At 35.2% G+C, this 12,223-nt stretch overlaps 1 protein-coding gene across 3 annotated transcripts in view; it reads right to left on the bottom strand.

Annotated features, from left to right (window-relative positions):
* LOC150103899 (uncharacterized) overlaps positions 1 to 12,223 on the bottom strand; it is a 426,738-nt gene that overhangs the window by 87,801 nt on the left and 326,714 nt on the right. For all 3 annotated transcript variants that reach the window (XM_090397172.1, XM_090397171.1, XM_090397173.1), the window contains exon 18: positions 3,463 to 3,566. In XM_090397172.1, the coding sequence (XP_090253298.1) occupies positions 3,463 to 3,566 (104 nt within the window). The remainder of the gene's footprint in view (positions 1 to 3,462; positions 3,567 to 12,223) is intronic.

Raw genomic sequence — 12,223 nt, 5'->3', positions numbered from 1 at the left:
AAGTCCACCATAGTCCACTACTGAGAAAAGAACATCCAAAAAGGAAGTGCTTTATTTCTTTTAACTTCCACTGTGAATTGAATTTTGTAGCTTACATTATTGAAAAAGTTGGTGAAATTGTAGGGATTCTTTGCCAGACTGGCCAGATGATGAATATATCTTCAGCATACATAAACCAAATTCTGTATTCAGTATGGTGTCTATGGAGGACTGGCTTTTCAAATGATTCCATAAATATATTTGCTAAATGCAAGGAAGCTGACACACCTGTGACTAGGCTTTCTGTCTGTTCAGAGTAAAGGTCCTCAAACTTAAAAGAATGTGTTGTCCACACAATGCTTAAACAGCTTGATGGTGTCCAGTGGTAACATCTAATAATAGTATGGTGTCTTCTCTTGGAAAGTTAGCAAAAAGATTAGTGAAGAATAAATTGGCCAAACTATCTGTTAGATCCAAATTAATATCCTTGACTTTGCTCATGAAGTCCTTAGAATTTTTTTGTAAGATATTTTTCCTTCATGTTGAGTAGGTAACTAGATATTTGCATAGGTAGTATATTAGATAATGTCTAGTATCTCCACAACAGATCTAAGTGGAATACTCTCCTTGTGAATTTTAGGAGTACCATATACATGCAGAATGACTGGATGTTTCAAAGTAATTTGCTCTTTGTTCCTTAGGCCAATTAGAAGATCCATTGTTTTGTTATGAGCACTACACATAGAGCCATTTTCTCGATTATCTATAGATACTGACATCATTAAGCAAATCTCTCATCTTGTTCTTGTACACATTCAAGAATGTCACATTTCCTATGTCGGCTTTTAATACTAAAATGCTGTCATTTTTACAAAGAAAAAGGTCCACCAGGGTTTTTAACTCAGCTGTAGAAATATTTGTAGAATTCCAAGAGATGCTGCAGACATTAATACATGAGACCAAAAGATATTTTGAATTCTGACCAACATCAACTAAAAATCATTTTATAGTAGCGTAGTGCACTGAAAACATTTCTAAAAATGCTTGACGTTGTTCAGAGGAGTGATTTAGTTAAGTGGTGACCCGACTCTCATAAACTCACTTCAGTCAGTACCTCACCAACATGTTGCTTGCACTCTGTCTCTCTTCTACTGGTACTTTCATGAGTGCTGTTTTGCCAAATGACACCATTTCTCCACTCTCCTTCAGTTGCAAACTGTTCAGTTGCAAACAGTTTGCAACTGAACATAGTTCAAGTCTAAAGGTAGTGCAACACCAGGGAAACTCGTTGTAAAAGTGCGATGTGTTTTACATTATGGGAAATACTAAGAATAGTGATCAGAGTATTTCCCATAATGTAAAACATCTCACTAAGAGAAGTATACTGTTATACATTATGGGGAGTCACTACCCAGATCAGTTTCAACCTTTTTTTGAGGTCTCCTCAGTGAGTAGTTAGACCCTGAAATACCAAGGTTTTTAGTAATACAGAGCCTTATCAACTTTACCTATACAAGTTGCTACAAGGTGCTTTTACTTTGAATAAAAAAACTCTGGATGAGATAAAGTTTCTTATTCATTCAAAGTAAAAGCACCTTGTAGCAACTGGATGAGATAAAGTTTCTTATTCATTCAAAGTAAAAGCACCTTGTAGCAACTTGTATAGGTAAGTTGATAAGGCTCTGTATTACTAAAAACCCTGGTATTTCAGGGTCTAGCAACTTACTGAGGAGACCTCAAAAAAGGTTGAAACCGAACTGGGTAGTGACCCCCCCCCCCACACACACACACTCATAGTGTATTACAGTATACATCTTTTAGTGAGATGTGTTTTACATTATGGGAAATACTAAGAATAGTGATCAGAGCTTTACCCACCTTTACGACGAGCTGCCCTGGTGTTGCACTACCTTTAGACTTGAACTACGTTCAGGTGCAAACTTAACTGTTTTGCTTACTCGGGAGAAGGAGTAAAAAAAAGTTTATAAAATTACTTGGTATCCTTAATATATATATATATATATATATATTAGGTTGGAAAATAAGTTTGTTCGGTTTTTCAGAGTGGAATGAAACACATTTTATTTAATATATATAATATTATACATACCAGTCAGTTATATATTGACCCTCTTTATCAATGACCTCTTGCCATCTGTCCACCAACTTCATTATGCCGCATTCATAAAACTCCTGCGGTTTAGCGGCAAAAACTGATCCAGGTGTTTTGACAGCCTCCTCATTAGCGAAGGTTTTCCCATTCAGAGAATTCTACAATGATCGGAATAAGTGGTAATCAGCAGGTGCCAGGTCTGGTGAATACAGAGGATGCAGCAAAACATCCCAGCCAAGACATAACAATTAATGTGTGGGGTCTGGCATTGTCGTGGTGAAAGACAACTCCTTTCCGATTTGCCAATTCAGGATGTTTTGCTAATTGCACAGGCCAGGTGTGTTAACTGTGAGCAATAGACAATTTAATCAATCGTTCTCCTGACGGTAACACCTCGTAGTGGACAACACCTTTATAATCCCACCACACAGAGAGCATGATCTTCTTTGGGTGCAATCCCCGCTTTCAAGGTTGTTTGCAGTGGTTCGTACTTGTGCCCTCCCCATGATCTTATGTACCACGTTATTGTACACGACCCATTTTTCATCTCCCGTAATCATCTGCTTCAAAAATAGGTCGTTTTCTTGGCAACGTCACAGCGATTCATAGATAGATATGCAAGCAGTCATATTGGCCTCAGTCAATTCATGCAGCACCCAAACATTAAGTTTTGAAACATATCCCAGCTTGTGCAAATGGTTTTCAACGCTTGTATGGGATACATTCAGTACTGCAGCAATCTCCTGCACTGTTTGTGATGGATTTCTGTCGACGATATCCTTCACAACACTCGAATCAACCTCAGTCGGGCGACCGGTGCGAGGCGCATCACTGAGGTCGAAATCTCCAGAACGGAATTTGGCAAACCACTTTTGGCATACGCATTCTGTTAAGGCACCATCCCCATATATGCTGCATATTTTTTATGGGCTTCCGCAGCTCGTTTGCCTTATTTGAAATAAAAAAGCAAAATATGCCAGTAATGTACGTTATTTCCTTCCATTTCTAAAAATATGTTACACTCACGCAACTGAAGTAGGCCTAATGAAAATTCAATGAAAGGTTATGTAAAATGTCGCCTTTCAACTGTGCAATAGCGTTGTGTGGTAGCGTAACAATAGCAACAGGCGAAGTGGCATAAACTGCACGAACGTATTCGTCAACCCAATATATATATCCTGTCAATATATGACACTGATGTGCTACAGATTGTGTAACCTCACGTATGGAATTGATATTTAAAAAAAAAAAAAAAAATGTGTCTACCATTATAACTAATACATTAAGTCTGTAAGCATTTTTCACATACTCATAAGTTAATATATAATAAATTTTTTACTATATGTGTACATGCATACACACAAAATTACCTGGACAAAATTCTCTCACTCCTATGGCTTGAATGGGCATGGCGCTTTCTCAATTCTCGATGCATATTTAAAGCCATCCATGTTTTGGAATCTTTTTTAGAACACTAAAAGCAGTATTAATAAAACTTTTATTTTTAACATAATATATAATATAATATAATTTAATATAATAAAAAAAGATATTAAAGCAACTGATATAGCCACAAGAAAGAACATATCTTAAAACCCTTTAACCACCACGTTTTATTATTTAATAATTTGTTCTTTTTTTTTTTTCTTTTAGGATATATAAGAATACATGTTAGATGTTTTGAAGAAATTTGAAGACACGGAGTGTGAGCAATCAAGTTTTTTGTGCTGCAAGAAAAGTCTGCAACTGAGATTCACCAAACTTTGTGTGAGACTTTAGGGGATTGTGCCCCAGCATATCCAACAGTTGCCAGATGGGTGGCCAAATTTAAAACTGGGCAGGAAGACCTTCCACAACAATCACATTTGAAAACATCGATGCAGTGCATGCCATGATCCTTGATGATAGATGAATACCAGCTAAAAACATTGCAGACTTCAGGGATATCCAAGGAACGAGTTGGGGTCTTTATCACTTACATCTGGATATGCAGAAGCTGTCAGCAAAGTGGTTCCCAAATGTTTGAATGCTGACCAAAAGAGAGAGAAGTGTGCTGTCATCTCAAGGGATTTTGGGATCATTTTGAGAAATCAGGTACAAATTTTTTTGGCTCACATTGTGACTGTTGAAGAAACATGGCTTCATCACTATATCAGTAGAGTGGAGACACAAAAGTTCTCCATGGCCAAAGAAGTTCCAAACACAAAAGTCAGCAGGAAAGGGTCTTGCCACTGTCTTTTTGGATATGAATGGTGTAATCCTCACCAAGGCAAATGTGCACGATCACATATTACCATCTGATTGGCTGTCTGGAAGTTCCAATCTGAATCCACTGCACTTCAAATTATGGTTAGAGCTTGAGAGAGAGAGAGAAGCTTACAAGAAATTACACCTCAGAATTGCCAACCTGAAGGTGGATTTGGTAGCAAGTAGTGGCAGCATTTCTGTTGAATGTTGTGTGTGCTGCCATTGATATATGGTCTCACAGACTTCAGGTATGTATGAAGGCAAAAGGAGGACATTTTGACGATTGAGTTTTTCTGCTATATGCAAGTTATACATATGGTTTGTATGTGTTGAAAGCTGTAAATGAATTACTGATAAATTAAAGGTTTATGTGCTGTACAAGTTGTAACAATATTTATGGGTAGACTAGGTATAATTGAGTAAGCCTAAGCACCATAAGGATTAATGCAATTCTGAAGGAAATGCACTATGGTAAACTTTCTGCTATAACAAAGTATTCATTGATTCACTGTAAGTTTAGCATAATGAGAGCACTGCAGAATGCCATAAAAGATTTTACAATTGTTGCTGGATTATGTGAATCTTTGTTGGTAGACAATTTTCACTGCTAAACGTGAGATGATCAACTTGCTTATTGAAGATTTGATATGTTTATTTCCAAGAAAAAAATCTGCCAATGTGGGATAGATAAGGAAGAATAGATAAGACAGGTTCCCAACTTTTCAAGGGTGGCTGAAGTAAACATCACCTCTATTACTTTTTTTGTTTGTTTGTTTAACTGAACTGCATAATATACAAAAAAAGTAATAGAGGTGATGTTTACTTCACCTCTATTACATTATGCATTATGCTGCTAATGGCAATTTATTTTAAATTATATATTTTGAAAGCCATTTTTTTTAAATATTGAATGACGACAATTTTTATAGATTGCACTGGACATAAATAATAATTTGATTTTATTTAGTAAGCTAAGTGTTCATTAAAGCCTTTACTGCATGTTGTATAACATATAAGATTATCTTTAAAAATAATTTTCAGATTCTAAATAAATAATTATAAATTAAATATAAATAGGTGTAAATAAAAGAGCAAAATTATTTTGACATCATAAGCAAAAACTTTTCATCAATATTTTTTTTTTTGGTCAGGTTCTAGAAGAGTAACCACCACCACTGTACAGCAGCTGTACAGTGGTGGTGGTTACTGTACAGCAGCTGCTATATCCTGCCAGTTTTCTGGGTATTGATTTATACCCAAAAAATTTATACCTGTCTTATATTAATTTATGTAAGCAGTGTTTACCGTATTTACTCGAATATAACTCTCACTTTTTTTTCCAAAATTAAAGGTAAAAAATCATGGTACGAGATATATCTGGGGATTTTCGGAAACTAAAGTTTTCAGGAAAAAACTGAAAGTGGGTATGACTTACCAAGAATCTCCTATTCGCTACTGCTACTTCTGGCCTCAAGAGCAGTTTCCTTGTGTGCATCGTCAGACTCATTTACCCAAATAACATCCTCTTTCCCATTATTTACAAATTATTTGCAAAAATTACCTGTAATTTACAAGACTTGAGATACATAATGAACAATCCTTCACAAATGACTAATGAGAAGTGAAAGCAGAGCACGGAACAGACACCAACAGTACAGCAGTAGAGACAGAGCAGCTATGAAGATGACTGGTGCAGTAATAAAAAAGGATTGCACGACCCCAACAACAAAGGCAAGCCAACAATTCTTGAGTTGAAATGCTAATTCTCTTCAACCAAATTCCATAACATCTGAAATTACCATAACAACATTCATTAATATATTTCTTAGTTTTAACACATTTGCAATGGGGTGGTGTTCTGCCCATTTATCGTTCTGACAGAACTTCTCATTACAGTTTATGTATCACTTCTGCATCATGCAGAAGGGGCTCAACTCACACAAAGTTTCAACCATTCGGCTGAATTTTATTTGAAGTTAGTCTTTGTGATCTGTCTTAATGACATCAAAAATTTCAAAGGTAAGCAAACAAACACTTATTTCATGTAACTGAAAAATTGGACAACAGTTTTTAGTTAGATACTGTGTTTGCCAGTGCAACATGTGGTTTTGCTTAAGTCTATACAGCATAGTTTCTGTGGAAGGAGACATGCGATTCATTAGTTAGTACTGTTTTTATCCCGGTTCTCTAATTGCATTATTTGTTGAGAAAATATTACACAGACTGCAAATTCTGCAATCTCTGTACCTTATTCAGTGATACAATAAAACTACTTGTTTTTCTTGCATCTGCAGTATAATGACTGTTGAGGAGGGCATGTTGTTTACTGCGGGGGAGCGAGTTACTATCCCTCCAATGTGAACATGTTTAAACTTTTTTTCGTGTACAAAGTATATGCAAAACCTCGTATAATTTATATACCGTATTTATCGAATAAATACGGTATATAAATTAATGATAAAGAAAACTAAACTTCAGCCCAGTCAATCTGCTGTTTCTATATGATTCTAGAAAGAAAAACAAACAATACTGTCAATATGGAATTTGTAAGAGAAACGACTCTTGAAAAATAATAACAATAATGGAATAAATAAAAAAAGCTTCATCAAAAATTCAACCAAAATATTGCTTTCTATACCAAAAAATTAACAGTGATTTTATATTTGTTTCCACATGATCTGAACTTATTATTTTTTGCGGTTACAGCAATACATAAGTAACAGAGCAAACGTGGAAGGATGCTCTCAATTAACTTACTCAATTTGCTCTCATTTATATTGCAAAAATAAAGTACAAGTAGTATCATACATTCCAAGAATATGTACTCAAGGAGTGTACAGATATTATAATAGTTACTACCAATAAGTTTACATTAATCTATCAACAATTTTATACCAGATTAATGTGTTATTTCATGGATTATATTTATAATTCTAAAGAGTATTCCATTAAAAAAAAACTGGGATTCTTATATAAGTATATATTATTATATATACTTATATAATAATATATACAGGTAACCCTTGTATAACACAGTCTACAAATTTTCAACGCATGCCTTCAAAATCAAATTTTATCTTAGTTAAATTTCTGTTTGCCCATGTCGCACATGTAGTTATAAGTAGCGAATTTACATTAGGGGAAATACCCTTTAGCATGCATGTATGTCAATTGTTTATCGTATAAAATATTTATTGTTGAAAATTGTCTTCGTTTCTGCCAGGAAAGTCCATTAAAAATCATAAGTGTGTTAATCTCAAGCTAAGCACTTTATTTTCTGGTGAGTTACATACATATGTAATGTTTTTTACGAAAAAAATTTATTTTTATAGTAAGGACCACTTTAGAGGACTTTTGCGATATGGTTGAAAATGAAACTAGTGAATTAATTGATGGGAAAACAGATTTAAATGAGGAGGAACTGGTACAATTAATAGATGATGTCGAACAAAATGGCAGGAAACTCCTGCCAAAGATTCTGATTGTGATGAATACGTTAAAGAATTCAGTTTAAAAAAATTAGCAGAAGGATTGAATTTGGCAAGAAAGTTAGGAAAGTATTTTATGGATAATGAACCCTCAATGGAGCGCTCCGGAAAATTCACTAGACAACTGGATATTTGTTTAGTTTCATATTATGAACTTAATAAAAAAATTGCAGCAGAGTGGCAAGCAAGGTCTTATTACTGACTTCTTGATAACTCAACCAGACAAAGTATGCAATGAGAATTATATACAAATGATGTCCAAGAGATTTCAAGTGATGAGGACGTCTGGCCAATCGTAAATAAAGAACATCTACAAAATGTTAGTTTTGAAGACAGTGATAATGATTAAAATATGCACTTTATTTTATTTTGCCTAAAACGTTTATGTATTAAGTGCAATGAAGTTTATCTAAAATTTGTAATTTTTTATAAGTTTATACTATGTATTTGTTTCATAGTTTATCTTTTCTTAACTTACATGAATTACATGAAATAAAATATATTTTTGTTGGATATGTCATTGTTGTTTATATAATTTAAAAAAAAAAAAAAAACCCGATTCGGAACATAATTCTACTTTTTCTATGTGATCTAAGTCTCGCATAACGGGATTTATATAACTCAGCATTTCCATGGAACCTAACATCCACGATGTTAGGTTCCATGTACTTATAACTAGTCAGTATATATTAAACTGACTAGTTTATTCACAAAAATCAAATGAACAGGTGCTTCTTCTTCAGAGTGTACACACACACACACACACACACACACACACAAAGAGGGCATAAATAAAGCATATCTCAGATAAACTGTTAATAATACAAATATTAAAAAACAAGACATGTACAGAATGTGTTTTCTCAAAGTCTGCACTGACTACATTTCATATTTGCATGAAATGTAGACATGAAATACGAAATGTAGTGGGAGTTGGTGACCTTGATATAAGTATATCAAATATCTTAGGCTTCAAGTAGCAGCAATAGTACTGAGGAAATGTGTGTTTAGTGGAAGAAAGTTATGAGTAGCATGTTCGGGGGAGGAGTGAGTGTCAGGTGGCAATGGATTTGATGTTACGTAGTGTAACTGAAGATGTGAAAGATATGAAGAATGGTGCTGACTGTGTTAATAAATCTCAAGTGAAGGTAAAATGCTTGGATATGAAGATAAGTGGTATTGAGAAAGGAAATGGGGGATATGAAAAATTATTTGACTTGTGTGAATATAAAGGTTAGACGATTAGAAAGGCTGAGTGATGAGAGACAAACAAGAAGTGTGAGAGAAAGTTATGGGAATGAGAGGGGGGGGGAAGAGAGAGAGAGAGAGAATATGAGAAGAAAATAGAGGAAAAGAGAAATATTTGATATACTTATATCAGGAGCAATGGAAAATGAGATGAATGGGATGCAGGAGAGCAAGGAATGAATTGATTTCTGAGAGGAATGAGTGATGTATGGAGATTCAATGATTCATGGTCTGCAGAATATAATGTTAGAGAAATGCTCCTAGAGTAATGACAGAGTGCATATATGGCAATAAAGCAAGGTTGGAATGTAGATGATATGATAGTGATCGTTGGTACAAATGATCTAAGAAGTAGAGTGAATCAGGTAGTGAGAGAGTTGAGGTTATTGTTAAAAACTGTGAAGCAGAACAGAGTGAGAGGGAATCAAGTGATTTACCCAGAGCAGTCTGGAGGATGTGGATGCTTGGAGAGCATTTGAAGAAAGAGCAGTATGCATGAGATGGATTGCCTTTGAACACAGAAGGGCGTAGGCATCTGAAGAGATTGTTGTTCTCAGAGCAAGTGAGAGAATGTGAAGATAGAGAAACTTCAGTTGCCAGGGTGAATGGCAACAGTGGTGAAATGCATACTCTACTGTGACATAGGAAGTGGATGAGACAAGAGATCTTGGGGTGACTGTCAATAAAAATTTGAAATTCAGGGCACATACCACAAAGGTTGTGAAGGCAACCCAGAGGATTACTATAAGATAGTATAGATAAAAGAAGTGTGATTTCTTTGTATAAAACTCTGATTAGACGACATCTTGACTACTGTGCTTAGATCTGATCACTGGGATCTGAAGAGAATAAATTAAATTTGGAGAGGATAGAGGCAGATAACTAAATGATATCAGGATTCAACAATGTTACTTATGAGGATGGGCTGAGGGCATGCAAACTAGAGACTGGTGTGTATGAAACTTAAACTCATGAAACATTAAAATATAAAGAAGACCACAACAGACTGTTCATGTTGTAATTACTGACTCACTCTTTTCAGACACTGCCTAGTGTCTCTTCTAGAGGTATTTCACAGTTGCTCCTACACCGAACTTGAATATTATTATACCTCCACTTTCACTTAAAAAGCCTGTAAACACACGTAACTGCAGGTCAGTATTCATTCATAATCTAACTTCAAAATCAACCAAACTTTTCATCTTCTTCTCTTTCAATTTGTCTACCTCTGTTTTTTTGGAACAGTCTTTCCAACACCATTTTCCACGAAGACTATAACTTGCAGTTACTTGTTTAAAAAATATATCATCAGATACCGTTTTGCCCACCAAGCACTGATGACTGATGTGCTGCATTTTGGAACTTCTTATGTGTGAGGGGGGGTGGGGAATATTAATGTAGCAAAAAATCAGTATTGTTTTTAAACTTATAGAATTTTGATTTAAATTACTATTAGAAACATGCTAAAAATACAGAAAGCTCTAAATGAAAAGTTATAAATCAAAAGAAAAAAAATAAAAATGTGTGATAACTTACCCACAAAGAGTTATGTTTAGTACATGAAACATAATGATGAACCCAACAAAGAAAGTATGATATTAATCTGCAAGTTAGTTATAGAAATTGTGGACTAGAAACAAATATTACATAATATTACTAAATCGCTTAAGGAATTGACAACATAGACATGAATATAAATTAAATTACACTTTAATAAATATTTCCAATATTTCGGCAACGTCACGTTGCCATCTTCAAAAGGAACTTATAAAAAAAAGGCACGTGCACATAGGCACTACAACACAGTAACTGAGAATGAAGTGATGAAGCTATTGTTCTCCTAAAAGTCCTGATGGTGCCCTCTAGCAGGCTAAGTAGGTGTTCTTGGTTGTTGGGCTGAAGGTCTGCTGATGTAAACCTCCCAAATTTGGGGAAGTCTCATACAACCAAGTTTGTTGAGGTTTGGAGAGTTTCTTAGGGCTGAAGCTGATTCCATAAATAGTCTTTCGAATTTGTATTTGCTACGGTGTATTACTGTAGCTTTCTTCCACCGTATTCTGTGGCGTGTATCCAGAGCATCAAAGTGTAATTTAATTCATACTCGTATCTACGTTGTCAATTCCTTAAGTGATTTAGTAATGCATAACCAACGTATAAGCCTGTCTACGAGAATTACCATCATCCACGGAGATGCAATCGCACGGAAGGCTCGGCAATACGGTAAAATGAAGTTGTCTAGACAATTAAATCATCTAACTTTCCTAAAACGCTGCCGGGATAATCAGGTAATCCCGAATTATCTGAAATTCAAGCTGTTTTGTTTCACAAAAAGCTGTCCATATATATATATAACCATGCCAGCTACGCTTTGCTGCGGGAACAAATCGCCGCTACGCGGTTTCTCTTAGCAGACATTAACAAAGCTATTTGTGCTTTTGAAGAAGAGCTTTTGTGCACTTTATATCACGAGCTTTGGTCAATTTTACATGACGTTTCATGTACTGCTGCAGACAAAGAATTTGAAAAAATACGAGGTCGACAGATGAAACAATTCGAAAAATTAAAAAAGAATTCTAATGTCAATCAAAAACTTCCTGCCAACACCGTAATCAACCTTTCTTCACCCTGAGCACTCAACGCGCTTTCACGTGACCACAACTTCACCATTGCTCCCAGAAAAATACCTAGTGAGGATATTATGATCCAGATCGAACGCGGAATCCGCCACCTTCCAAATCAAATCACCAACAGTGTAAGACTGGATGTAGCTTGTATCCTCTCCAAAGCAAGACCTCCAAAAACCAACATATCCAACAAGGAATATAAAGCTCTACAGGAAATGAGAAATAAGAAAGAAATAGTTATCACCAAAGCAGATAAGGTAAATGCGACTGTAGTACTTAACCAAAAGGACTACACAGGTAAGCTTAATGCTCTTCTATTAGATCGGGCTACTTACCTCCATATCAAATATAATCCCACCAACTCACAAATCAGAAAACTTCACAGGCTCCTTAAGAAAGTCACTTTTTGGCCTGTAGAAGTTACCAACAGATTAAAGCTGTTTAACTCTATAACCCACCCCACCCCCGTATTTATGGACTCCCAAAAATACATAAAGAAAATGTGCATTACATCCCATAGTGGA

The sequence above is a fragment of the Typopeltis vanoorti genome, chromosome 8 (genome assembly GCF_054136105.1).
Source record: "Typopeltis vanoorti isolate ZY-2024b chromosome 8, IOZ_Tvanoo_1.0, whole genome shotgun sequence".
Taxonomy (NCBI): Eukaryota; Metazoa; Arthropoda; class Arachnida; order Uropygi; family Thelyphonidae; genus Typopeltis; species Typopeltis vanoorti.
This window is presented reverse-complemented; position numbering and strand designations above follow the sequence as displayed.